Genomic DNA, 26,316 nt, shown 5'->3' on the forward strand with positions numbered 1-26,316 from the left:
GTATATAACTGGCAGATTCCGCCGTGAAGATGAAGGATTTTGCCCCAGTACCTTCAGCTCACACTCTTTGAGATCAGTCAATCTTTTTATCACTTGCTTGATAATGGGTAACGCCGCCAGCATTCAGGGGAGGTCCGTCCTCCCCGCCCAGATGGAACCCCGGGCCAGCCACTCCGGTCACTACTCTAACACTTCTCTTGGAGGAGCTTGGAGTCAGTCCAGAACCAATGGGTATGTTCCCCAGTTGTCCCTTGCCTACTCCATCACATGGAGCCCGGTGCTGACCCCTGTATAGCAAATCTGTCTTAGGAACGACGGATGCCCCTCAGCTCCCCTACTTCTTGACCAACAACCCTACCCCCAATGGGTTTCCTTGGAGCAAGATGAACGCCCATACCAACTACTACAAGACCTGCCCCCATACAGGTGTCATTAGGAGGTATGACTTCACTATCCAGCGTGGCACCGTTGCCCCTGATGGCTATGAACTCTCTGCCATCCTCATCAACGGTGCCTTCCCCGGCCCCACCATCGAGGCCAACTGGGGCGACACCATTCAAGTCACCGTTCACAATGAGGTTGAGGACGAGGGTGTCGCCCTTCACTGGCACGGGTTCCTCCAGAAGGACACCCCCTGGGAGGATGGTGTCCCCGGTATTACCCAATGTCCTATTGCCCCTGGAAAGAGCTTCACCTACCAGTTCCTTGCTGAAATGTACGGCACTACCTGGTATCACTCTCACTATTCTGCTCAATACGCTGCTGGTCTTCTCGGCCCTATTGTCATCCACGGCCCTCGTGAAAAGCGAGACTATGATGTTGACGTCGGGCCCATCATGCTCGGGGATTGGTATCACAGACCATACTTCGACCTCGTTGAAGATGTCATGAACCCCAACATTGGCATTGTTATCTCTGACAACAACCTTATCAACGGAAAGAACAACTTCAACTGCTCTACCCTGCCTGCCTCAGACACCACCACCTGCAACAGTGAGGCCGGTCTCTCCAAGTTTAAGTTCAAGCGCGGCAAGGTCCACCGCCTGCGCCTCATCAACTCCGGTGCCGAAGCCCTGCAGCGGTTTTCCATCGATGGCCATACCATGACGGTTATCGCCAATGACTTCGTCCAGGTCGAGCCCTATGATACTAAGGTTGTTACCCTCGGTATCGGCCAACGTACCGACGTTCTCGTCAAGGCAAATGGCAAGCTAGATTCCTACTGGATGCGCGCCAATATCTCTGTGCCCTGCAGTCTGGCCAGAAACGCTAACGCCTTGGCCGCCATCTATTACGATAAAGCCGACCAGACCAAGGAACCCGAGTCCACCGCCTGGGACATCCCTGACCCTGCCACTTGTGTCAACGATGACCTGGCCCTGACCGTCCCGTTGATGAAGCTCCCCCTGCCCGCCGCCCAGCTCACATACGATATGCCCGTCGAGTTTTTCGTCAACGGCAGTGGTAACACCCTGTTCAAGTTTGACGGCATCGACTTCCGCGGCAACTACAATAGCCCGACCTTGCTGCTTGCCAAGCTCGGAGAAGACGACTTCGAGGACCAGTGGAACGTCAGGAACACCGGCAGCGCCAAGAGCGTACGCGTTAATGTCATCAACAACACTCCCATTCCGTAAGTTGACTCAATTTCTCGCCAGACTATTGAATCACGCTAACAACTAAACCACAGCCACCCCATGCATCTTCATGGCTTCAACATGTACATCCTCCATGAGGGCCCCGGAGCCTGGGACGGTACTATCATCAACCGAAATAACCCTCAGCGCCGAGATGTCATCCAGGTTCAGGGCAACGGCCATGTGGTGATTCAGTTCGACGCCGGTGACAACCCAGGTAAACTCCCCCCATATCGCCCACTGCCCCAGACCTCTCGCTAACCGACTTTACTAGGTGTCTGGCCCTTCCATTGCCACATCGCTTGGCATGTGTCCGCCGGCCTCTTGGTCCAGTTCCTCACCAACCCGGACAAGGTCAAGAAGTACAGGATCCCTAACATCGTCGCTCAGACCTGCCGCGAATGGGGCAAGTGGACGAACACCAATATCCCGCTCCAGATCGATAGTGGTCTGTAAAAGCCCTAAAATGACCGCGTGCTCAGCGGTTTAAGCGTTGATTTCACTTCTCTTCTATCTTCTAGTCAAGAGCCGTGCCATGGTGATGGGTCGACTTTCGAGAGAACAGACGAAACCCAGAGGACCAAGTGTCCACTAATGACCGTACGGATGATTATTTTTATGACAGGCTCAATGCCATTTTCTTTGCAATTTTACTGGGTATAAGGGTTATAATGTACATCAAAAATTGGATTAATTATCGTTGGTCATAACTTCATGTGCTGCGTTACGTTATGATGTGATTCTAACGAAGCTCTTGTGCGACGCTGGTGTTGTAGCTGCATCGATCGGCACTCTCGCGTATCATAGCGTCGTCCTCTTGCATGTGATGAAAGCCCAACTAAGCAGCTTCTCGCTGATCCCTTGGCCTCTATCATGTCTCGGACGCATGGTGCAGTGGTACGGTGACCTATCTGAAAGCCCTATTTACAGCCCCAAAAAGCAACGGCATGTAACCCTCCCGCCACCTGTGTCAACGTGTTCAATAGTCTCAATAGTGCGCGCCCTAGTCAGCCGCTTCTCCAGAGGTTTGATTGGCGCCACGCGTCACCTCTCCCACAATTCTGATGTCAGAATGTTGAGGTTGCTCCGACTCCTTGGGGGCGGCTTCGTTCGAATCTGTGGGGGGCGGCGGTGAGCTTATCGCCTCGAGCTGGTCGGTGTTGTGTTTCGCATCCCCCTTTTCGCCCTTTTCGGTCTTCTCGTCGTCTGTTTTGGCGTTTTTGACTTCGGGGGCGCTCGCCGGCTTCGCAGGATCCAGAACAGCTGCCATCCGAGCGACATGCCCCTCCTCTACCTTCGCGTCATTGTAGCTGCCATCGTCCTTGAAAATCAGGACGGACTCGACCTCGGCTGCTAGCTTCTCCACTTCGTCCTCAAGTCTCTCCTCAGCTTCAGCCTGGTCGCCCAGTTGTCTCTCTGCCTCTTTCTCTCCAACGACTTCTCTCCACAACTGCTCTAGCTCATCTCGCCAACCAAGCTCATCGGCAAGCTTTCGAATACCGGCATCACAGGAGCCAAGCTCTGTGACGTCGTCCGCCCTATTTCCAATCTGACCCACTCGTTGCATGTTGAAGAGAACTCGAGGTTTTCCTGGCATAGTCATCTCCGGGAGACCCGCAAAAGGGTAGACGCTCAAGCTCGTCCCGATAATCAACACCAGGTCCGCCATGGCCGCCTGGTAGGTGTTGTTGTCAAAGATCTTGGGGAGAGGCTCGCCAAAGAAGACAATGTCTGGCTTGACAAGTCCGCCACAGTCCGTCTCGTCACAATGAGGGACCTCCCCGTTGTAAACGTGTTCCCTTATCTTGTCATCCAGATACTCTGTCTTGCATTCAATGCAACGCTGTGTTGCGAAGCTACCATGCGCCTCGATGATCTTTTCCGATGGGACTCCAGCTGCACGTTCAAGACAGTCGATGTTCTGGGTGAACAGCATCTGGAGAAGCCCCTTGCGGGCGAGGAGCGCAATGAAGGCATGAGACACGGTGGGGTGAAACTTTCCGGGGTAGAGCTCCTTTGCAAGGACGTAGAAGGGTTCGGGATGTTTGCGGAAGTAGGAGATATCGAACACGGCTTCGGCGTAGGGTAGGTTGAGGCGCGCAAGGTTGTTGTAGAGGCCAGTCTTGGGCGATCGAAAGTCAGGGACTAAATGCCACGGTTAGAGACGCACTGCAGAGGGATCGGATATACACACTTCCAGCAGACGTAGAAATTCCCGCGCCAGTCAAGACAACGATTCTCTTGGCCTCTCCGCTCTTGATGTACTCGGCGACGGCGGGGAGACTCCGGTCAGTGAGAGTCTGAGGCGGGCCATCGGCGAGAGATGATTCCTCCTGCCCCATTCTGAGAGCAACCCAACGCGGGACGCGGGGCCCTAGCTTGTTGCGGTTGCGGCGTCGTCGACCTATGTTGGCGGCGTGAGCGTGGGAGTCGAAGAGCTGGAATCAGAGGCGTTTGGAGCGATGGCGCATAAAGTTGTAAAGATGCGAAACGCGAGGATTCTCGAAGGTGGGGTGGCTTATGGTGGTGGTTATGGTGGAGTTACTCGCGGGGCTGCGCTTATCGATAAAAGGGTGCGGGTGCCTACAAGGCTCTCAGCTCAGGACTTGTGCAGACAATGTGGCGAGGATGCGGCTCAAAAAAAAGGACTTTTGACAGGCAATTAATTGCCTGGTTGACCCTTGTTAGTCGATGACGAGATTTCAAAGGATGCGACATCACTCAAGTGGAGACAATGAAAGCATGATTTAAGTTACCCCAAACACCGCCACCGCTTCCATTCAAGAACGAAGCCTTGTGAAGTGTCTATAAGCGATGGTGAGAAATAAGTCGAGCCAAACCGGGCCCTCAAAATCCAGAGCCCATACCAAACCGGTCCTGTACGTCAACGCCTAGCAATGCCAATTCCCACGCCCATTCCCTCGTAAGATGCCTCAACCGTGTCGTTCCCGCGCCTGGGCAAACTGCTCCTCCTGCAATCGAGCGAGCTCCTCCATCGACATCCCGCTATTAGCGAACTTATCGGCCTTCTTCTCACGTCCCTAGACTAGGGTTAGCACGGTTTCCCTGGATAGATTAGAAAGGCGAAAGCGGCTTACCTTTTGGGTTTCCTTGTGTTCAGCAGCTGCCTCCATCACGGCGGGGACATAGTCGGTGAAGCCTAGTTGTTCAAGAGCCTTGGTGATATGGTCGCATGCGATGGTCTTTTTGGCCTCCTTTTCCGAGATTTCGTTGGCCTCGGAGGAGATGAGAGTGATGAACTCGACACAGCACTCGATGAGTAGATCACGGGCCTCCTTGGCGAAGGCGACGCCAGCCTGTGGGGGCAAGATTTCGGTCACGATCTTTTGAACGGTAGCTATCGAGATGTGTCAGCGCACTGTGATGTCATGGTGAGGGGTGCAATATCATACCTTTGGGGAGCGACAAGTCATCGTTGGCTATGAAAGAGACAGTTAGCGCCATGCTCGAGTCTAGAGTGAAGGTGGTGGCGGACAGGTGCCCGCGTCAAACTGCGCCCAGTAGCGATCTTGAGCTGGTTTTCGCATGGTGAAAGCAAAGATGAGGCAGTAGCCAGGCAAGGGTAAAGGGGCATTTGAGAGATAGGAAACCAGATGGAAAGTGGTGTGCGTGGCAATAGATGAGATGAGGATTCAAGAGCAGACAGCTTCGCAAAGGGATTTTATACGGATTCGAACATGACAATGAGACTCGACAGTTATTCACAAACGCTGGTTTGGAGTAGCCGCGCAGTCAAGCAGTGACGCACAGCAACAGATGGCATCACCAGCTGCTCCGGGATGCAGATGCAAACGCAGATGCAGATGCACAAGGCTTGCTCGAAGAAACAGAAAAAAAGACTTACCTCCAAACTCGTGGTCAGACATGGCTACAGCAGGCGCGGTGCAGTGATGCGTCTAAGTTGAACGGGTGGTGATGTTGGTTGAAGGCAGGACAGCAGAGATGATGCCGGGATGCTTGTATGGGTACGAGGGAGAGTGGCGGCGCGGGCTGGCAGAGTGCAGGGGGGCCACGGCGACGGGAGTTTGGCAAACAAGGCAGGAGAGGAGCAATAAAGCGACAAGAGGGACCGGATGCCAGAGATGGTGCGCAGTGAATGGGTTCCTAAGGCGGCAGCTGCTTCGTTTGCCTGGGTGGATGCTTGATGTCCGCCCCGTGGTTCACCGAGAGGGCGATTTGCAATAGGCGCAGCGTGCTTCGGAGTAACAAGTGCGATCAGAGACGGATGGTTGCTGATGGGCGATGAGTGGTGGGGCAAGCCTCTTTTGTATCCGCGCCCTCATCACTCCTACGTGCCAAAAAGGGCCAAAAAGGGCCAAAGGGCCCAAGCAGGCCCCAGCAGGGTCCCAGCCCACTGAAAAAGGCCCCCCGACCCAAGGGCCAATAGCCCAATGACGGCGGCGCTGGGGCCCCGGCAAACCACAATGGAGGAACGCAGAGCAGTGAGCACTGAGAACTGAGAACACAGAGAACTGAATCCAGCCATGCGAGCCATGTACTACGATCCAGCTGCATGCACGGCCGGCACGGAGCAGGTACGCATCCAGCCCTTGAGGCTCTAAGGGAGGGCCCGTACCTGCTACGCGCCTGACGTAGGCAGACAGGCAGATATGGGGCTGAAGAAAAAACATGATGCCCGCCCGCGCTCGCCTTCTCAGCACGCGCCACACTCACAAGCAATCTTGTCTCTTTCGCGTCGGGCCCCCTGCCGCTAGAGGTAGTGGGGAGCGTGCACGGGCCATCCAGAGCTTCACTTTTATCAGCAGAAATTTCTCTCTGGCAACTTTCTTCCTTCCTCTTCATCACCATCACCTTTCCAAGCAACACTTAAAGAACAACCGCACCATGCTGTGGCTGCCTTGAGTCGTGGCAATGGGTCTCCCTCTGCACTCTACGACTCCTCCTCTCTCCGTTTCCTGAATCCCCGGGCCAGAGCAGAGCGACACAGCGGAGTGCGCCAGGTCTGATGCGTGGTCGCAATGAGCCTCTATGATCCCATTGGTAAGACATTTTCCTCCACTGCCTTCTTCACACAAGCACACCCCAAATCGAATGACGAGACCTTTGTCGCCCCAGTCTTAGGTGGTTCGACAAGCCTCCTATGCTGAATGACCTAGTCTTTGCCAAATAGACGCTACTGATCGACTTCAACCTCACACTTTTTGTCTGACATCTTGTGTTGGCATCTCGCTAACATTCAAAAAGATTAGGCTTGCACTCGTCCCGTCTCGGAACTAGAAGCGCTCCTCCGACCCCCTTGACCGATCGGCCCGCGCGATTCTCTTGCTATCTGGTACCATCGAATGCCGACGTCTTAAGACGGAAACAGTTCGATGGCCTGACCACATTTCAGCCACTGCCACCTTGGTATCCTTCATCTGGATGATGCCGAGTTGACGGATGGTCGAGTGTTGCGGTCTTGAATTATGCCCGAGTCACTTGACATCCTTCGACTCACTGCAAACTCTTCAAGCACAAAGGTAATACTTTTTTTTTTTTTCCCAACTACTAAATGCTGTGATGACAAAAATTACATTCCATGCTAATCCTGAATCTTAATGTGGATTAACGTAAACGAGACTTTTCATCTTTCGACTGACTTTGCATATTTGATCTTCATTACTTGTTTATAACTTTGTCATGATCCAAAGCTAACATTGCTTGAGATTAGGGAAACCCGATTCTTCCGCTTATGCCTGATACACGGCGACCTCAGGTGAGTTCCATCTATGAAGTTTGTCAGTCTTGTGGAGTTGTTGTGTGTGTTGTGAACGTACGAGAATGCTTTGCCGGTCAGCTCCCTGAGCGGGTTGGCCACAAACTTAGCCATGACATGCCCAGGCTGCTCTGGCTTAAGCAGCGTGCCCTTCTCAAAGGCCTCCGTAAAAGTGTCGTATTGCGACTTGTCCATAGTGTCCTTGCCCTCCGACCTCAGCACGCCTTGCATCTCGGTATCTACTCGACCGGGTGCAATGGCAACGCTGATGATGTCGGGCTCTTCAACAGCGATGTGAGAGGAGACGGAGTTGTAGACCGCCTTGCCCGACCCGTATGAACCCCATGCCGCGTAGGCCTTCGTTGCGGCGCCCGATGACACCCACACGATGCAGCCTTTGGACTTGCGCAGCTCATCTAATCCCGCCTTGGCCTGGAGATGATGTGAGCGGGCATTATCGTAATTGGAAGCATGAGGCCTACCATGGCGATTCCACTAAAGACATTGACGTCGTAAAGCTGCTTCCACTCTTCAATGGTGCAGTCGGCGAATCGCTTGGGCGCCAAGACGCCGTGGTTGATGACAATGCCATCAAGCTTGCCAAATGACGACACGGCGAGGTTGGTCAGTTTCGTCGGCATCTACACACCATTCGTCAGTCTCAAACAGGACCATAGATCAAGTGGACTTGTCTACCTCAGGCTCGACCATGTCTCCTGCAATGTACTGCACTTGACCCGGGTGCGACGTTTTCAAGGCCTCCAGGGGCTCCCGGGACCGTGCCGTGATGACGACATTGTGAGACTGCTGGAGCAGGTATTTGGCAATGGCGGCGCCAATGCCCTTGCTGGCGCCCGTGATGATGAAGACCTTGGACACCATGGTTATACGTGTTTGTACTGTTGAACGAGAGTTGAGAGGGTGTGATAGTGCGGGCAAAGAATCCCGAGTCTTTTGGGAGGTGGGGGTTTATGGTGTGTGTGTGGGTCGGGTTGTTTGAGGGACAGAGTAGGAGTAAAACTACCCTGGAGCTTCACACCCAACCCCTAGGAACACGTTACATCTGTAGGACTAGGATTCTTGCATACCGCACCCTGTGCTTGTAGTATAGCCTTGGTATAATAATAGTAATGATAATAATAGCAAAGATCCCTGGTGTTAGCCAGACGGTGAGCCTATGCAAGGCTGAAAGAATTGAGTGCTGATTCTTGGTTGTCTGTGGAGAACATCTGTATTGGCTTCAACACAGCATAAAAACAGTGCCCTTCTCCGTAGAGAGATGACAGTGGGTCAATAGTCCCCATTTGATGACTTGTTTTTTGCTTCTATTTTATTTTATTTAACCGAGTAGAAGACCTTTCAGTTTTGCAATGTCGTCGCTTGTTGCTCGACAGCACCCACCGACGACAATGGTCGGCCAGTTGCCGCGCTCCTGCGTGGCCTTGACAACATCCGTCACTTGCGTCTCCCATGGGCCACGGTCCTGGGCCTTTGCGCCCTCTGGCAACTCCCACTTCTGGGTTGTTGTGTTGTAGACCTCTCCATTCGTGCCATCGGGGTAGAGGATGAGGGCAGGCCACGAAGAGGCGCGGCCGTCCTCGACCATGCGCGCAACAGTGGATTCGAAGATGCGAAGCATGGCGTCCAGCTTGTGCACCTTGGTGCAGTTGATGCCAATGCCCCACGGCACGCTCGCAGACAGTTTGGGATCCAGCATGGCCTCGACGGCAGCCTCGATGGAGCTTCCGTCGGGCAGGGTCATGTCCTCGCCTGGGGAGAGGCACGCGGTCCAGAACGGCAGATGCGCCAGCTCCGGGGTGGAGGCGACGGCCTTGCGCATGGCGATAATTTCGTCCAGGCGCGGGATGGTCTCGAGCGCGACGTAGCCTACGCGCGAGCCGACGTCGGCAATGGAGCCAAACAACTGCATGCGCTGGCGATGCCACTCCTCCAGCGCGGCGGGCGAGTCGTGGGCGGCGTCATACTTGCCGCTGTACTCCTGGCCGGGGATCATGCAGGCGCCGTACGGCCCGCAGCTGAGAGCGACGCGGGCATCGCCGTGGATGGCCCTTTGCGCGATGGCGACGGCGTCGTCGAGGAACGGCGGGACGGCATTGGCGCCGATGCCGTCGGGGAACGTCTCGTTGCGGGTGCCGGCGAAGCCATCCAGCGAGACCTGGTACGTGGCTGTGAGGAGCACGTCGACGGGGACATCGCCAAAGTCCTTCTGGCACGCGAGCAGCGTCGCGGGGCTGGACACGAGCAGGTCCGACGACCACAGCGGCGTGGCGCGGCTGAAGGTGACGCCGTACTTGGCCTCCAGCGAGGTGCCAAGGCCGCCGTCGAGGATGAGGATCTGCGAGGCCATTGGGAGTTGTGTGGTGAGTTTGTTTCTTTGTTCGATTGTTGCCTTGTCTTGGCCGAAAGAATGAATGAAACCATCGCCGATGGCGGGGCAGTGAGACCCCGCTTGGTGGGGTGGATTGCCTCATCGCTCGGCATTTATTTCGAGAAAATGTAGTTTGTCTATTGTCAGGGTCTGGATTTGGTATTGGGGATGCAATAGGAACTGGGTAATAATAATATGGGATTCGCCCAAAAAGAGGTTAGGCAGAGATGCGAGTCCTGCTCCCACCCTGCTGAGTCCATACATTGTCATCCACACACACACACACGCACTCTCTTTGAGTTGTATTCACAGCTTCCGCCAAGAACTGGTAACCCATCAGAGTTGAATTCGTGTACCGACACCTGCAACTCTGCCCATTCGCCAAAAGCAATCTTCGCTAACCATCGATTGTTGGTTTCGAGCGAAATGCCATATTTTGGCACATGGCTTTTGACAATAACAGCCATTGTGCAACAATAGCGGCATGATCGACGGCAACTCACACCTCTTCCATGTCAGTCGCAGCTGAACAGAGGATTTCCGCCAAGGAAGTTCAGGCCTGTGGTGCAACCAACTCTGATGTGGTCGTGGAGGTAATTGGCTCACCGTATGCTCCGTGGCGCTTTGGGCTACAGCCTATCTGGAATGAGTGGTCGGGGTCTGTTGTGCGCGTGTGGACGCCGGGTCGGCTCCCGACTACTTGTGAGATTTCCTGACGTTTGCAGCCGCGCAAGACGGAATAAATGGGAGTAAGACTGTTCTGTAGGTTTATCTATAAGAGCTCGGATGCATGGCCTGGATTTCTGGAACAGTTCTTGTGTCTCTTTATTGGAAACATTTTCACCATTCGTTGAAGAGCACTATTTGTCAAGTCCAATAAAAACAATACTGGGTTCTCGTTACACTAAGACATCAAGATGTCTAAGTCCTCTATCCGTGAAGAAAAATCCAGTCTTGAAGCTGCGGGTACCCCAGACAAAGACCATGCGACTATCAAAGAGGCAGAACGTCACCGAGACGGAGTCGAGACTGAAGGGCAGAGCGAACCCCAACCACATATCCATGCAAAAACATTACTGGCATTGTTCGCCATTTGCCTCATCTACTTCTCTCAGACCTTTGCGCTAGTTGGTACTGGAGCGGTGAGTAAATCTCCCTGGACCCAAGACTATTCCAAGACGTTCCGGAGAATGGACACATCCGTAGAGAAGGTCCTAACATTGGCATCATAGCAAGGTCAGACGATTGCGGCATACTTGGGGCGCCCGGGAGAAGCTGTCTGGCTGACGGCAAGTATTTCTATCCCGAGTGTCGTCCTAGGCCCTGTCGTGGCCCAGTCAGCCGATTACTGGGGCCGGAAGTGGTTTCTCGTCCTATCCAGCATTCTCGGCGCTGTCGGCTGTGCCATCGCTTCTCGAGCCGACAACTTCGCCATGTTTATCGCTGGAATGACCATCACGGGTATCGACTTTGGAGTCCTGCCGCTCCTCCACGCAGTTCCGTCTGAGATCCTCCCACGCCGGTGGCGCGCCCCGGCCCAGGCAGCTGTCATGATTGCCAACTCCTTCGGTCTCATAGTTGGACTGATCCTGGGGGGTTTGTTCAGCCGGAACGGGCATTCGGATGGGTTCCGCAACTACTACTACATTGCGACAGGGATGTTCGCGATTGCGGCAGTGATTTGCTTCTTTGCATATCAACCACCTCCGACGACATTGCAAGCATCTCTCAATCTCCGACAGAAGTTGGCGCGACTCGACTGGATCGGCTATGTGCTCCTGGCGTCAGGTTTAGTCTTGTTCTGCATGGGCCTTGCCTGGTCTCAGAACCCCTACCCGTGGTCAGATCCGCATACGTCTGTACCCTTCGCCATCGGGCTGGCGCTGGGGATCGCGTTGGTGGTGTACGAAACCAAGTTCAAAGCTGATGGCATGTTCCACCACGGTTTGTTCTCTAGGGAGGACTGGAACTTTGCTATCTCGCTAGGTGCCGTCTTCTGCGAGGGCCTTGCCTTCTTTGCCGCGACGGTCTATTTCCCATTTCAGGTAGCCATGCATTTGGAACGAGCAAAGAGACTTGGACTAACATGGTTCTAGGTCAGCGTACTGTACGAAGAGGACCCGTTGCTTGTCGGCGTGCGGTTCAGCATTGCCTTCATCGCGACAATCCCGGCCTCTATCTTGACTGGTCTGTACTGTACCATTACGAAGAAGGTCCGGTGGATCACTGTATTCTCGTTCATGATTTTCGTCGCCTTTTTTGCCTGCATGGCAACTTCAGACGAGTCTTCGGATACAAATACCTGGGGATATCCGGTTCTACTTGGCTCGGCCCTTGGAATGACACTCATCACCCTCCTCACAGTCGCCCAACTGTCTACTCCAACGGAACTCATATCAATCGCAAGCGGTCTGATGATCAGCATGCGGTCTCTAGGTGGGACCGTTGGAATCGCCATCTGTAAGTCATGAAACCCCGCAACTGCTTGTGATGAATAATATAGACCTGACATGTTCCCTACAAAGACAACGCGGTTTTTAGAAATGCGGTCAGCCAACTGGGTGATGATATAGCCGATGCTGTCGTGAAAGCCGGCCTCCCTACTGAGTCCGTTGGACAGTTCGTGGAAAACATGCTCCGCCACAATGAGACCGGCGTAGTACTAGTCCCGGGCGTGACACCGGACATCATCGAGTCTGGTGTCCACGCACTCCAAAATACATATGTGAGGGGATTCCAGCATGTGTGGATAACGGCGGCGGCCTTCGTTTCAGTGTCGACTCTGGGTAAGTGATCCATCATATTTTTTCTCTGCCAGGGATTTGACTGACAGCTCTTCAAAGCCACGGTATTTCTCACAGACCCGAGCAGCGAGTTTAATAACAAAATTGATGCTCCGGTTGAGAACGATGAAAACTTGTATCATGATCGAACATGACAGGGAAAGGAATGATCCTTGTGGGGGAAAAGACTTCCATCAACATCTCCATTTACCCTACTGCTCCATGCCCCTCACTGATACATTCGCACTTCGGCGCCGTCATTTACTTGTACAACGGGAGAAAAGATTGTCACAGAAAGATCCACGGATGTTGATGATGTATATACATCCTGGTGGAAAATATAAACGCATTAATTTGGCTACATGCCCACTGTTAGTGGTAATCAAGTTCAGAAACTACGTAGATGGAGAGTAAAGTTCTCCGTCAACACTACTCTCGAAATAATTTAACGACCTAGGGACACTGTCCGTCGGCAAATGCAAGAGGATCTCGGCGTTTTGCAACGAGTCATCTTCTACAGCGATGGCCACCTGTATCAGTATCAATCCACCATACCCCCCGTTTTAAAATCTCCGAGCCCCCCTGAACTTCTTCAAGCTTCGGCGCTCCGAGCTCGACCTGATTTTGCCCAAGTATAGTCTCGATCTTCTACCTGAGCACGATTTTCGATGTTGAGTTTGCCCTAACCATAACCCTTCCGGCCCGTGAATTTTGCCTTGCCCTCCAAGATAGTCGTAATCAACTGCTACCAAAACCCCTTCTGGTGAACTCCGAAGTTGAGCTGTGTTTCCTGACTGTTTCTGGCAGTCGCCTGCGAGCTCGGGACCAGTCCCACACTGGGCACTGCCTCGCTTGCCTCGCCTGTGTCTATCGAGAAGAGGTGTTTTGCCGCCCTCGTTCCGTCCTCGGCCACTGATCTGGCGATTGCCGCGGATGCGTTTCCGTCCCATCCGGGAGAGTTACCTCGGATCGCATGGTCCGCCGAATGTGCATCTGCTTGAATATGCGACGGACAACCCGGTGAGCGAATATGAACCCCCAGTCCATCTGGCGGGCGGCTAGTCGGTACAGGTCTGGGGATAGTACACCGACTTTAGCTGTGCCTCCCACCCGGCCTCTTAGGAAGAGAGTCATGTAGGGACGCAATCCAAGCCAACGACGAGAGCAAACGAGTTGAATCTGCATCTGACCACCGACCTCAGCTATGCCTTCCACCCTATTCAAAATGTAATAACACATGAACTATCGGCACTTGAAGTCGACCATGCCAAGGCCGTCGAGATGATGCAGAGCCGTCAGAGCTGTCGCTGTCAAGACCAGGTTCCAAAAACAAACCTACATCGGCTTTCGTCTGGGGGATAGCATCATAAAAATTTTCGTCTGGGGTATGGCACCAGAGAAACTTTCGGCCTGAAGTAATGGTGCCTCGCTGGCCTTTCGTGCTGCATCTCATCTGCATCTCATCTGCATCCCATCGTGGACCAGGCCCAAGTGTAAGGAAGTGTGAGAAGAGCGATCTCGTTCTTGCCACTGTGCCACGTCGGGAGCCCACTGGACGAGAAATTTGTCTCTGACTGCGAGTAGGATCGCGTAGACATCATGCCTTGGTCGACGGAGTTGAACGTATTTGCTAGCCCGGCCGCATAAGGTATGTTGTAAAATGTTGATAAGTGCCGCGTTATCTAGATCCGCCGCTGGAATGCAGTCAAACTCATGTCATCCACATCGAGTCCAATGACGCGATAATGTCGCGGAGCAAATTCGAGAGTGGCGTGCCATCCACCTAGAGCAGACGCTCCCACCCCCAAATCTTCACCATACTGAAATACGAGCCAGTAACATTGCGGGCCATCTGGGCTTCGTCTGCAATAATGGTACCAGCCCGTCGAGAGAAGTGAGGCGATCAAGCACATTAACGGTTGTGTTGGGACAGTTTGAGGTCTTGTCGTGCGGGTTTGTGATCTCTCTATCCAAAGATAGTGTGGTTTGTGTCAGATTTGTCGAGCACTCCACCAGAGTCTTGATCGTTTGTTGGAGCGAGGAATTCGACGTCATTCTGAATGGGACGGAATTCTGCCACCGCGCGTTAGGGCTGAATGGAGTGGCTGCTCACTCATGTATATAGAAGCGTATATACTAAAAGGCTGATGGTAGCGAGATCGTTCTCTGCTGTCATGGCATTCAACAACTCTAATGTTCTGGCCAAAGTGTGAGGGTCAACGCGTTTGAGAAACACTTGGAGCTGCGCATCTTCTCTATCTGTGTGTATCGTGAACCGGCAGACATCGTCCCAGCCGTTCAAAGTGTCAATATCTGCCGACACTAAGTAGAGGTAGCACTGGCGGAAAGTGCTCGATCTTGTCGATTCGTACGGGCGAGATGCAATCCATCCCCGAGTTGCAACAGGCGTTGCAGTTCACCTATTGCTCTCTGCCATAACTCTGCGTATGTGGATATCATACAGCAGCCCCTTCACAAATTGACCAGAGTGCGATACTTGTGGATGGGTTTGGTCCAGTCCGACGGGAACGAGCATCTTTGGTCTTCCCACGTTCCGTAGAAGAGGAACTGAAGGACTTCGGCATGGCCCAGAGACGATACCCAGACTGCCTCCGTAGTCACGGCCGCCGTACCGGATCTCCGGCCCAGTTGGCTCCGCCGGCCTGAACAAGCAATCCTCCAATTTGGTACTGTGATTGAGGTTGTCGACTCCACTGGCACCATGTCCAGGAAGAAATGTGTGATGCGCAATCTCCTGTGGCATGCCTTGTAGATATTGATCCGAAGGCAGACGGAGTCAATAAAGTGGCCAAATAATATAGAGGCAATCCATCTCCCTAGTGCCAGCTGTGAGTAGTGTGGCACGCTGTTGTCTTTGTGGCCCACTGTTGTCTTTGTGGCCCATGAAACTTGCGGTTCGTCGTCCAAGGTCTATGTCCGACTCGAAGATAAAAACTCGTAGCAATGTCGTCATCTCATACCGAGGTTGTGTATATATAACGGGGTGTCTCGTTGGTGAGCCGTCTGAAATTGTGTTGTTGGGGTTGGCGGAACAGAGCTGCTCCAGGATTGTCCCAACCAAATCACCAGCATCCGCGCCAGTGATATCGGCGTGCGTGGTCGGGTTGTCTTTCTTCCGCTGTCTCGTCCCTTCCCGCTGGAGTCGAGCACCTTCATCGGAGTCGAGCATTGCGTTGGGCGTTTTACCCTCCTTGACAGGAGGCAGGCGGTCGAAAATGTTGCTGCCTCTGGCGCGGCGGGAGATGGCGTAGTAATAGAGTACGACCACTCGGATCAAATCTTCCATCTGCAACATCACATCGACTTTGATCCACTTCCAGCGCCATCATCTCGACACGGATCTAATCGCTATTAGTTCTTGATCGCAATCTGTTGAGTGTTTCATTCAAATTTGCGTACCACAGGTCAATATAATATCTTTCGCCCTCGGCGTCATCGTCCTCGAGCTCATGAGGAGTCCTGGCATCATTATGAAGTGACCACACTTCCGTGCCAGTCAGGGGAGTGAGCGAGCAATGGCTGCACCGATCCGTAGCGTGTAAACATGTCCCTCGGTAGGGCTGGTGAGGGCCCGCGACGATGTCTTGTGCTGGTGAAGGGGGTTGGGCCTTGGTCCAAGGTCTCGATGTACGGGAATGCAATGGGCTTCGTTGTCGGTCATCAAAATGTTTGGGGGTGACGACCATGATTATTTTTGGTCGTTGTCGAGGAGCGTCGGGATCGAGTTTCGTTTTATTCGTTCTCTTCGGAGTAGTGGAAGATGCACAATTCTCATCAAGGAGCTTGCGTTTATTTGGAGCAGGGCCATTGCATGTTCTTTTCGTTGTGCGTTTGTGTTCCTTGTCATCTGGGCCCATGTTGTATCGCTTCGGTCATGACTGTGCTGGTTGGTCACGGGATAAACTGTTGGCGTATCTCGGAAGGTTTCTATCCTTGTCGAGGACGGAAAGGGGGTAAGAGAAAAGTATAGTATAAAGAGGGTCGAAGATGAGATGAAGCCGAGGAAGATGGAGGTGAGGGAAGATGGAGGTGAAGAAGAGAAGGATGGTAGAGAGAGGGATGAGATTTCCTGAATTTATAGAGAGAATTTACTCTGATTTCCTGCGAATTATTCTGGCACTTTCTTTCCATTTCATTGACGTCAACGTCCAGTGATTACTACTAATTGGTACCATCCTGAAGAGCAAACAATTCATCTTCGCTGCTCTGTCTGTTACGCAAGAGTCGCTACCCGAATGAGCGGTGGCTCACCGACATGTAGGACTTAACTTTACTCTCTCACTGGTTTCATTATGTAACTTCGGTTGAATAGCAGTTATTTACTGATCTTGGGTCTTACTCTTGCGCTCTCGTACTCGCCACTCAACCCGCTCGATGACATGCGTTTAATGCACAATTGGGTTGGAGGACTATAGGCTAGTAGGGGACAGGGTGGCAATTTAGCTTTCGTAGGACTCCTTCTCGCGTTTTTAGACTCTATCAGATTGTTTGGTTTGACAGCACGGAGGACTGCATCTCCACTACATGCACTGCAGTCTGTAAAGCCACGTTGACAGCACAGCAAGAACAGATCGGAGGGGAGGGATCAGCATGTTGGGTTATTCAACCAACGCAGGTGTGCTGGACTTGCAGGGCGTCAGTTCATTCAGACCCAGAGCTAGCTAACACCCAATCTATCCTTATCTTCTTTATAAACCCCTCCCATCTTCTACCGTTAAGGCTTGCAGCAAAACACTAGTCTCTTTGGTTTGTGATAGTTGCGCCTTGGCTCACAGACTCACTCTGCGATTCTTGAGCATAAAGACTGCTGGGCAAGACTCTTCTACGGATTCCAAATCGTAGACGTCATCCAATGTTCAAGATGCAGGTATTCTCGACTTGGCAAACCCTATTTTCTGTCATTTGTCAACAATTGTCTCGTGTTGGAAACATATGTGCGATCTCATGTCCTGTACAACCACATGTAACCCTAGCAGTGCCCTACCTGCATCACCAGAACTGCTGAACGGCCATCACTTACAACCAGTCGAGTTTTGTGATAGAAGACGTCACATGGCATCCGGTTTGCCTATCTTGGTTTCGCTGTATCGATAATCAAGAAAGCTGCAAACGTGCATCGTCTCACAATCCGGCGTCGCCCTAGGTGCGAAGCAACCGTCGCAGGTGGTCCCCGGAACGACAACCTGCCGATCGGGTTCTCGGCGGGTGGCGCCAAGCACGGCTAGGAAGATGGCTCGGATGATCGCCGTTGAGACAGCTGGGACTGCGTTTGAGAAAGACTCCGACGATGGTCACGGTGGCTCCACAACGACACAGAAACCGGTGTGAATGTTGCGACATTCAACTGCCGGTGAAGCAGGACCAGCTGCCCCATTGGACCTTGACAAATGCCGCAGTCCCCAGAAGGCTTGGGACGGCTTGTGCAATGGAAACGGCGCTGCACTCTAATCCATCGCGGGTCGAAATGGAGCCACTCTGTGGCTGCCGATGCAAATTGAGGCCGCTGGTTGGGCGTGGCGGTGCGGATGCAGGCTCTGGTAGATGAGGTTTCGTGGGTCAGGGGTAAAACAGTGCGAGCAGAGATGGGGAAGCGGCTTGGACAGGGGTGAATCGGAGAGTTTCAAGGTTTTGAGCATGTGTATCGACGTGCTACATCGGATGAACCGGAAGTTGGGGACGGGGACAGAAGCGCCGAAGAGGCAGCCCGTGGGTTTCGCGATCCGCTTGGAGAGACGTTGTCATCGGAGCGGAGGGGGAGCGGAGGGGCAGCGGCAGTGCGTATGTAGATGGTGGGCGAATGGCCTCACATGTTGTGGCAGTATGCTCAATGCCGTGGGACTGTGCTCCGTCCTCCCCGGCACATTCACATTTGACGGCTTGAATCCTTGAGCATTAATTCCATCCGTTAATGCATTCATCAAGAAACTTTTCTCAGGATATGGGACTCCTTGACCGCCTCGTCAGATCCGAAATTGACGATCCGCCCAATGCCAAGGCAATATAATGGTGATATAGGGCGCCATCCGGCTGCGACTGCGGCTGCGACACCTCCACATCACCCACACCTGTCATCACGGTCCGTATAAGGCAATACTTGGTGGCACTCTCAAGTAGCACTCTCAAGTAGGGCAAGGTAGCGACGCGTGTTGCTCAAGTGCTTGGTTGGAATAAGCTCTGCGCTGATCAGGCCGTTTGGGGATGCGATCTGCTACCGCCGGTGCAAGGCCAGACGCAGGTCTGAAGCACGACATGACCGCCTCAAGCGCTTGACGTGTGAGGATCTGGAGGAGCGGCTGCGAAAGGATGGCCCAACGACCCCGCAACGTCCGTTTCTTAACGCCATGATTTGCGCCATTGCAACTCTGCGAGTGTCGGCTTGGACGCCATGGTGCCCTGTGTTGCGGGAGGGCTGGGGATGCATTCCCGGCGAGGACGGTGGAGCACTCACTTGGTAGAAACAAAGCATTGACGGATATGACTTCGTCGCGACAGGACGGGAAGGGAGGGATCGAGTGCGCGGCTCGAGAAACGGACTTTTGCTGCGGCGGCGGCTGTCTGGTAGGCGGAGATGAACTTGTCGGGAGCCGCGATGCGATCGTGGCGGGTGGAGGGCCAGCCACTCGCTGGAACTAGCACGACACATTCCCTTACAGCATTTTTAGCTTGTAGGTTGGACGAGGAGACACGCGAGCAGCGGCAAGGCAAGGGGTATTGACTGTCGTGTCTCTCGTGTGCCCGACCGCCTGTGCCATTTTAGGGATCTGGGAGAGACAGGCGCCGAGTCAATGGGCTTTGTGAGCGCCCTACACATGCAGCACCACCTCATCCTCGCCTTGGAAGGGCAAGCCCAAAAGGAAGGGAAAAAGCCGTGGGCCATTGGAGGTGCGGGCCACAGCACGTCGATGAAACTCGCCCCGTCGGGCTGGCCACGGGGTCCGCTTGTGCCTCGTGCCTTCGCGCCTTGTGTCTTGAGTGTCCGCCGTGCCCCTGCATTGGAGGCAAGTTCAGGCTTGGGTCCGGCATGGCCTATCGAGGCCGTCGGCGCCCGTGGCACCAGCCTCTGGCAGCCTATCGCGGCGACAGCGCAGGCCCCGGTCGAATCTCAAACGGACGATTGTGAGGCCCGTGGCGGACGACCCCAGATCCCGGCGAGCCAGGATGGCAGGCATGCAGCTTCACGGCGCGCGCGAAGAGGGAGGAGGTCGTTGCGTGTGGTGGTGCAGTGTTCTACGTGGTATTCCATGCTGGCCTGGAGAGCGGCCGGGCGACAGGGGCGAGGGAGATGCAGCGTCATGGCGAAAGGAAAGCATGGCATTCCTGGCCATGGCGGCGATGGATGGATCACGTAGGCTGGGGATGTAGGATGGTTGGATGGGCCTTGACGACACCACTGACAGCCGCTGGAAACCACTGCAACCACCGAGCACCAGTGACGAAGGCTCCAAGACGTTCATTCCTGCGTGAGCCTGGCTGCTGCAACATCCCACGTCGATCCGGGACGAATAAGTTGACGTCGTCTCCCGCTCGCTCACACGGAACCTCTTGCCTAGTTTTTCTTTCACGGTCTGGCCACCTCTCGTTCACTTCTAAATTATAGCCCAAAAAACCAACATCAAAAGCTCGACGCCATTACACGACACCATCCCCACCAACCCGCGCGTTGAGGTACGAGTCCCGTCCCTCGCAACGAATACGCCTACGACCACAACCACGACGACTACACGACGAAACGAAACGAATTTTAGGCCTGACAGTCGCTGCGACCCAGGCCCTTGAGAGACTCCACCGGTTCTTGCCCAATCACCGGGTCAATCCCTCGCGATTCCGTGGCCAAGGCTCTCATCAATCTCCTGCCAGATACGAGCCATTTCCATCCATCCAAGCCGGAGGGTTCGAAATCGTTGGATCCATCCGACAAGCCAACCCGTTCCTCCTGCCGTCCATACACACCCGTTCGCTCCCGTTCACTACGCCCCTCTCTTGCTTTTCTCACGTCTCCCTCACTGCTCGAGTCTCACGCATCCCGAGCGCCACAGTCAGGGGCCGCCTCCAAACCCACCACCACTCCACCGCGCTCCCCCTCGCAGCGAATAATCGTGCATCGCCGCCCATCCTCATCGTCTGGGCCCAGCATACGCCCTTCATTTCGCTCGCCCGAACGGCCACTAGCTTTTCGCCAGCCCAGGCCCTGCACGCGCCCTGGACTACGCCAACGGGTTTAGCCTGTCCCCCGGCGTGCCACTCTCCCGTCTGTCTCTGCCCTGCTGCCCTGCCGTTCCTGCTGCCCTGCCGGCTCCTCCAACCAGAGACGGGTTGAGGGTTGAGTTTATGCCCTGTGGCCCCAGTCTTTCTTCGTGCTCCCTCCCTTATTACAGAAGGCGTACGCACTGCAACTAAGACCCGGGCACCCGACCGGCCACAGCCAACCCGTCCGACTGAGCCCTGACTGCCCCCCGTATTCGACTGGACGGCAGCCACCTACCGATTTATTGGGTTCCAGACGGCGTCGCAACACCCCCTTCGCTGCCACACCGCAGCAAAAGGCTCCCACACCACGCCCAAGGTGCTGTTGCAACGCTACGCTACCGTGTGCCGGGCTGCTAATTACTGCTGCTTGTGTGCTGACGGGCGGGCTCTGCCACTCTGCCACTGCGCCTCTCCGTCCTCAGGTCTTCAGCTCAGCTCCCGGGCAGCCCAATTTGGAACAGACCATTGAATTTGGCGTTTCCATTTCTACTCTCCGGCTCCTGCTCACGCCCGGTTTCCCTTCCCAGCATACTTCCTACTCTTCTTCGTTTTCTCTTTCGACCTGATTGATTCACTGCTTCGACAACCCCATACCTTTCGTTCCAGCCCTTTGGATCCCACGATTCCAAGCGCTGCGCCTCCTTCGCAGCCACCTGCAATCGAGGCAGCCCTTGCTGCTGGACCAGGCACCCGCTGTCCTCTTTACCCCTTTTGTCTGTCAGCCGATCTGACAGGCCCGGACCCCGTTGCAAGCACGCTGCACTCGACTGTATACGACTGTATACGCGACTCGGATCGACTAGACTCGTCCCGACTCAGCAGCTTTTCGTTCTTTGTTCCTGGCGTCTGTCTCCTCTGCTCTGATCTGACGAGTAGCCTGCAAGTGCCACCTTTGCGGAGCATTTGTGTGTGTTGTTGGCTGGTGCAGCCCAGGACAGCCCAGTGCAGCACAGCGCATTCTTCTTACGCCAGCCAAGTCACAAGTCACAAGTCACTGCTGGCCCATCTCACCTCACACACGCCGCCCAGGATCCCCCTTGTCTCCGCGTTTTTAACTCTACGTACCCGCTCGCATCTCGCCTCTCGCCCTCTTGTCTCTCCCGCCTCCCAACCACCCAGATCCTTCATCCCCTTCCTCCCCAATCGTGGACTTGATCGTCCTAACATAGTCATTCCTTTGATTCTATTTTGTGTCGTCTTTTTTTCTTCCCCGTCACGCCCGTTAGCACGGCCCCCAACCGACCGCATTCTCCGCCTTACGTCCTTCCTCTCTCTCGACGACTCAGCACAGCCCAGCGTCCTGCGCCGAATGCTCCGGTAGCAATCGCGCCTCGTCCGACTCTCAACAATCAACCCCCGATCAAGAGGCGCTTCCTCTCCTTGACTGCTTCGACCCCGAACTCGACTTAATCACCTTCTTTCCTTATGCCATCGTACGGCTCGCTGGCTTCTCCGTCACTCGCGAAAATGGACAACTCGAGAATGATGTACGGCGCCCGCCGCAAGGGGATCCAGATGGGCAACATCCTCGGCGATCCCTTCGCTCTGGCCACCATCTCCATCGCCACGGTAAGGCCTTTCCCTGCACCGCTAAATGCTGCCTCCACCTAATCGCAGCGCTAACTTTCGTCCAGCTTGCCTGGTGCATCACCTTCATCGGCTGTCTCATCGGACAGGTACAGAACCACAATGAGGTCTTCCCGACGTACGCCTGGTGGGCTTGCGTCTACAACCTCATGCTCATCATCGGAGTCTTCGTCGTTATTGGCAGCGACTCGATCCATACCTACCACGTGGCCGTGACCGGCTTCCTCGCAGCCGGAATCATCACCGTCACCTCCAGCATTAACCTGCTGCTCTACTCCGGCAGCGGCGCAAGACAAGCCGCAGCCGCTGGTTTCATCCTGTTGGCAATGGTAGTGGTAAGTTCCAGCCCATTTGTGCCTCACACTGACCTCCAACGGATCGCCATGCTAACATGACTTGGCAGGTTCTCTGGACCTTCTACTTCGGATCAAACCCTTCATCAACTCCCCGAGCGTTCCTCGACTCATTCGCCCTGGCTAAGGAATCCACGACGATGCACCGATCAACAATCAACTACGGCGGTACCGGCCGCCCCGAGACTTCCAACTCGGTCCAGCCACCTCAGATGTACACTTCAGCTCAGCTCAACGGCTTCGAGAACCCTTCCCCCGTTGGTGGCGTGTCTCAAGTAAATGGCCGTGGTTCTGCCGTCCCCCAGAGCTTCACCAACTCTATGATGCAACAACAGCAGGCGCAACATCCGCAACATAGCCAAGGCAAGCCGACCAACTCTCCTGATGCCGAGGTCGTACCGCCGACCGAGTACCCCTACCGGGCGAAGGCCATCTACAGCTACGAGGCCAACCCAGACGATGCCAACGAGATCTCATTTTCGAAACACGAAATCCTCGAGGTGTCAGATGTCAGCGGACGCTGGTGGCAGGCTCGCAAAGAGAGCGGCGACACGGGTATTGCACCCAGCAATTACCTCATTCTATTATGAGCAAGGACTCAAATAAACATTCTCTGGGATACCCGCCATTGTGCAATTATGAGCCGCTCAACACCATCGGTGTCGGAACGGGCTGCTTGTTCATCTATTTTGTTAACGTTTTAGAGTCACGACTCCTCAACTTGGTTCGTTATTGGGATGGGAAATGTGTTGGATGGTGTATATTTAGGACGAAAGGCCCCTTTACAAACGGCCCACGGCGCCTGGCAAGTCGCTGCATTCTTTCTATCTTCAATGTCTCTTTTTCTTCAGTCGTCATTTCTGTTTCTTCTTCCCTTCATCTATTCTCTTGAATCCTACGGGACTCAAAACCCACTTGTGCAGTGCAGACGAGATCAGCATCAAAGCCAAAGCCGCTCCTGGTGCTGTATTCACAAAAGACATGTGGATGGAATTCAAGCATGACGAGGAATTTGGGTCAAGGGCCACGTAGGTTGGCCGGTGGGCGGAACTATGCCCAAGCAAACAGGACAGACCATGTGCAGTACCGGTGCAGGCGCACAAGTAGGCGCCAACTACACAGGCGGAGGCGGTAGCTAGAACGAGGAGGGACTCACGATGTCCCTCGTCTTGGTCAATGTGAAAACTATTGGAATGAAGTGGCCAACCTAGCCGATGCCGCGAAGTCTCAAATGTTACTGTTAATATGCTGTCGACAGTGGATACGGTCACGGAAGATATATACCAAAGCACCGGTGACAAATTAGGTTCACTGTGAGCCCGGGAGCATCGTGAAATGGATATCAAATTTGTCATTCGAGACTTGAACGCGTGTCCGGTCTCAAGAAAGCTTGAAGCTTCCTATTGAAACATGGTGTACTCCTGACTCTCTTCTCTTCCCGGAGCGGCCAATCGTCCCAGACGATGCCCTTGCTGGACGGAAGTCACAATGCCGATGCCAACTCGGAAGGGGTTGGCGGACGACGGATCGGCATGCATCCACTGAGCATTTTGCTCAGCCGTTGCATCTCGACTGCCGATCATATTCGGCTCGATCCGCCCCTTTCCTATCTCGATTGGACACCCATCATTGCCCATTTTGTACGTTGGGTCCCCATATCATCAATCGTAGATCATTATCCCCAGGGATTTGGGGATCCCTGGATCTGTTGTGTCCCACATCGCACGTGCGAGGTCCTTCAACCTTCAAGTCGCTTCCTCAGCTCCCTCTCCTTCTGTAGCACCTCGAGCTCTAACCTCTCAACGCCATACCGCAAGGCCTCCTTGCGCTGCCGTACCGCGCGAGCACGCAACCTTTCCTCGGCGGTGAGCCGGCGTCCGTTACTACCGTGCTGCCGGCGCTTTTTGTCGAGGTGGATATCGGGGTCGCCATCATCGGACCGGGCGAGACGGCCCTGCTGCAGCTCGGCGCGGGCCTTTAAGGTCTCGATGCGGCGTTCCTGGCGCTCGATTTGAGAGTCGGCGCGGGAGAGGAGCAGGGCGATGTAGGGGCCGATGTCGTCGCGAAGTGAAGCCTCTGCGGCGGCGAGTGTGGGCTGGGGGATAAGTTCGTAGTGCTTTTTTCTAACGTTAGCAAAGACGAAGAAGATTGCATTGTGATGGACGGGAGAACGCACGCGAACAGACTTCAGCACGTTGACAAGGCGGGGGAAGTCAGAGACGCCATTGTCGAGGGTCTCAACGGAGGATTCGAGGAATTTGAGCGAGGTGCGCAGGGATGTGACGCAGTCGGCGTAGGTGGAGAGATTGGCGGTGGAAGTGCTGGTCGCCATGGCCGGTGGTGTGTATCGTAGTGTGTATCGTGGGGTGTTTTGGGAGTGCGACGCGGGGCAGACGCTGCGAACAAATGCGAGGGAACTATCGTGAGTGTGTTGTCTTCATTCCCGAGCGGGGGAGGCGAGCTGACTATTCCGCCAGTGGTATTCAACGGGAATGTCGTAGGATTGGAGATTAGGCTTAGACCCGGAGAGGGAGGGCAAAGGCGTGCAATGTTTGGGGGTATCGTGAAGGGAGCTTTGGCGTTGAGGATTGTTGTGATATCACGGTTGGAGGCAGGGGACGGGAGTCAAGCGCCAAATATGCACGGGCCACACCACATATGTGGGGGCGGCTTCCTTCCCCCCGCGCTCCGAGATATCAGGGGAGCACGTCACATGCATCGGATTTCACTCCATCTCAAGTTCTCGATAAAGCCAGGTGTTTGCGGGCGTCGTCGTTTTCCTCTGTCTCAGTTCCTCACGTCAGACCATGAGAGTAGGGGACAACGAAACCTCTGCGCACGGTGTTCCCACCTTCGCTTCGCCGTGACTGGATCCCCAGCGAGCTGCTGGAATGCGACGGCTGCATGCCTCATGGGTCTGATGGGAGGGGACACAGCCGTCGGGGCTTGGAGTTGCGGCGTTATTCAAGAGGATGACCGTGGTGAGGCGAGGTAGTGCTGAGTGGCCACCTTGATCCCCACATGTTTGGTCTGCTCGATTTCGCCTCCATCGTGGACGTTCCCCCGTCGACTCTTGGCTGATCCGCTGTAGATCTTTTACTTCTCTTTCTGCGGCCGAGTGGTCCGCTATGTAATTCCTCGGCATCTACCGGCAACTCCATTGATCCGGGGCTTGCTGCTAGGCCGTATGCTGGTCTCCTGGAGAAGATATCTATCTGGGGCATATTGTACTACTGGGCTGCTTGTTGAATTTGGATCTATCAGTGGATGGACAAAGATAGCCCTAGGATATCGGACTTCGACCAGCCTCATCTGACACCTTTTGATGTCACCCGGCATCCGCCACACCTACTCGCAAAGGATCGGTGATCCATGGCCCATGAGAGCCCAAGACTTCGCCACGATGCGACAACGGTAGACAAATGAGACCCAATTCACGGCCAACTAATCTCGCATCACTACCATTGTATTGCTATGGGATGGCCAAGGGGACATCCGTCATCCTTGGCTCCATTCGGTGTCGTAATTGAAGGCCGGTCACTCGCTTCGGCGCTTCTCCTCC

The 26,316-nt window shown here is 54.4% G+C and overlaps 11 protein-coding genes across 11 annotated transcripts; 3 read left to right on the forward strand and 8 right to left on the reverse strand.

Moving 5' to 3' along the window:
• Positions 1-1,718: 1,718 nt before the first annotated feature.
• Positions 1,719-2,093, forward strand: BGZ61DRAFT_475846 (Cupredoxin; the record flags this gene model as incomplete). The annotated part of the gene is made up of 2 exons (XM_046248738.1): positions 1,719-1,854; positions 1,912-2,093. 2 exons carry the CDS (start codon positions 1,719-1,721, stop codon positions 2,091-2,093), a joined length of 318 nt encoding a protein of 105 aa, XP_046106755.1.
• Positions 2,094-2,320: 227 nt separating this feature from the next.
• Positions 2,321-4,116, reverse strand: BGZ61DRAFT_416377 (DHS-like NAD/FAD-binding domain-containing protein). Its single transcript, XM_046243387.1, has 2 exons — positions 3,832-4,116; positions 2,321-3,782 (listed from the first exon to the last, which is right to left on the reverse strand). The coding sequence occupies exons 1-2, from the start codon at positions 3,977-3,979 to the stop codon at positions 2,641-2,643; spliced, it is 1,290 nt and encodes a 429-aa protein (XP_046106756.1). The 5' UTR covers positions 3,980-4,116; the 3' UTR covers positions 2,321-2,640.
• Positions 4,117-4,245: 129 nt separating this feature from the next.
• BGZ61DRAFT_447640 (TBP-binding repressor protein) lies at positions 4,246-5,926 on the reverse strand. The gene is made up of 4 exons (XM_046245378.1): positions 5,503-5,926; positions 5,051-5,077; positions 4,736-4,995; positions 4,246-4,678 (listed from the first exon to the last, which is right to left on the reverse strand). The coding sequence occupies exons 1-4, from the start codon at positions 5,522-5,524 to the stop codon at positions 4,571-4,573; spliced, it is 417 nt and encodes a 138-aa protein (XP_046106757.1). The 5' UTR covers positions 5,525-5,926; the 3' UTR covers positions 4,246-4,570.
• BGZ61DRAFT_572118 (uncharacterized protein) lies at positions 5,672-6,289 on the reverse strand (the record flags this gene model as incomplete). The annotated part of the gene is made up of 1 exon (XM_046256088.1): positions 5,672-6,289. One exon carries the CDS (start codon positions 6,287-6,289, stop codon positions 5,819-5,821), a length of 471 nt encoding a protein of 156 aa, XP_046106758.1. The 3' UTR covers positions 5,672-5,818.
• Positions 6,290-7,147: 858 nt separating this feature from the next.
• Positions 7,148-8,485, reverse strand: BGZ61DRAFT_447645 (uncharacterized protein). The gene is made up of 4 exons (XM_046245379.1): positions 8,071-8,485; positions 7,857-8,015; positions 7,436-7,806; positions 7,148-7,385 (listed from the first exon to the last, which is right to left on the reverse strand). The coding sequence occupies exons 1-4, from the start codon at positions 8,254-8,256 to the stop codon at positions 7,349-7,351; spliced, it is 753 nt and encodes a 250-aa protein (XP_046106759.1). The 5' UTR covers positions 8,257-8,485; the 3' UTR covers positions 7,148-7,348.
• Positions 8,486-8,713: 228 nt separating this feature from the next.
• BGZ61DRAFT_347755 (Homocysteine S-methyltransferase) lies at positions 8,714-9,742 on the reverse strand (the record flags this gene model as incomplete). Its single annotated transcript, XM_046240007.1, has 1 exon — positions 8,714-9,742. The coding sequence occupies one exon, from the start codon at positions 9,740-9,742 to the stop codon at positions 8,714-8,716; it is 1,029 nt and encodes a 342-aa protein (XP_046106760.1).
• A 938-nt stretch (positions 9,743-10,680) lies between these two features.
• On the forward strand, positions 10,681-12,905 carry BGZ61DRAFT_572120 (major facilitator superfamily domain-containing protein; the record flags this gene model as incomplete). The annotated part of the gene is made up of 6 exons (XM_046256089.1): positions 10,681-10,905; positions 10,996-11,359; positions 11,420-11,808; positions 11,860-12,223; positions 12,289-12,549; positions 12,607-12,905. 6 exons carry the CDS (start codon positions 10,681-10,683, stop codon positions 12,699-12,701), a joined length of 1,698 nt encoding a protein of 565 aa, XP_046106761.1. The 3' UTR covers positions 12,702-12,905.
• Positions 12,906-15,343: 2,438 nt separating this feature from the next.
• On the reverse strand, positions 15,344-16,424 carry BGZ61DRAFT_475853 (uncharacterized protein; the record flags this gene model as incomplete). The annotated part of the gene is made up of 2 exons (XM_046248739.1): positions 15,344-15,880; positions 16,053-16,424. 2 exons carry the CDS (start codon positions 16,422-16,424, stop codon positions 15,344-15,346), a joined length of 909 nt encoding a protein of 302 aa, XP_046106762.1.
• An 847-nt stretch (positions 16,425-17,271) lies between these two features.
• On the reverse strand, positions 17,272-19,290 carry BGZ61DRAFT_196730 (uncharacterized protein). Its single transcript, XM_046237863.1, has 2 exons — positions 19,016-19,290; positions 17,272-17,462 (listed from the first exon to the last, which is right to left on the reverse strand). The coding sequence occupies exons 1-2, from the start codon at positions 19,208-19,210 to the stop codon at positions 17,424-17,426; spliced, it is 234 nt and encodes a 77-aa protein (XP_046106763.1). The 5' UTR covers positions 19,211-19,290; the 3' UTR covers positions 17,272-17,423.
• A 3,009-nt stretch (positions 19,291-22,299) lies between these two features.
• On the forward strand, positions 22,300-23,344 carry BGZ61DRAFT_348300 (uncharacterized protein; the record flags this gene model as incomplete). The annotated part of the gene is made up of 3 exons (XM_046240048.1): positions 22,300-22,383; positions 22,449-22,736; positions 22,805-23,344. The coding sequence occupies 3 exons, from the start codon at positions 22,300-22,302 to the stop codon at positions 23,342-23,344; spliced, it is 912 nt and encodes a 303-aa protein (XP_046106764.1).
• Positions 23,345-24,094: 750 nt separating this feature from the next.
• Positions 24,095-25,376, reverse strand: BGZ61DRAFT_447653 (DASH complex subunit Spc19). The gene is made up of 2 exons (XM_046245380.1): positions 24,931-25,376; positions 24,095-24,870 (listed from the first exon to the last, which is right to left on the reverse strand). Exons 1-2 carry the CDS (start codon positions 25,084-25,086, stop codon positions 24,493-24,495), a joined length of 534 nt encoding a protein of 177 aa, XP_046106765.1. The 5' UTR covers positions 25,087-25,376; the 3' UTR covers positions 24,095-24,492.
• Positions 25,377-26,316: the final 940 nt, after the last annotated feature.

This window comes from Ilyonectria robusta, assembly GCF_021365365.1.
Source record: "Ilyonectria robusta strain PMI_751 chromosome Unknown BGZ61scaffold_6, whole genome shotgun sequence".
Classification (NCBI taxonomy): domain Eukaryota; kingdom Fungi; phylum Ascomycota; class Sordariomycetes; order Hypocreales; family Nectriaceae; genus Ilyonectria; species Ilyonectria robusta.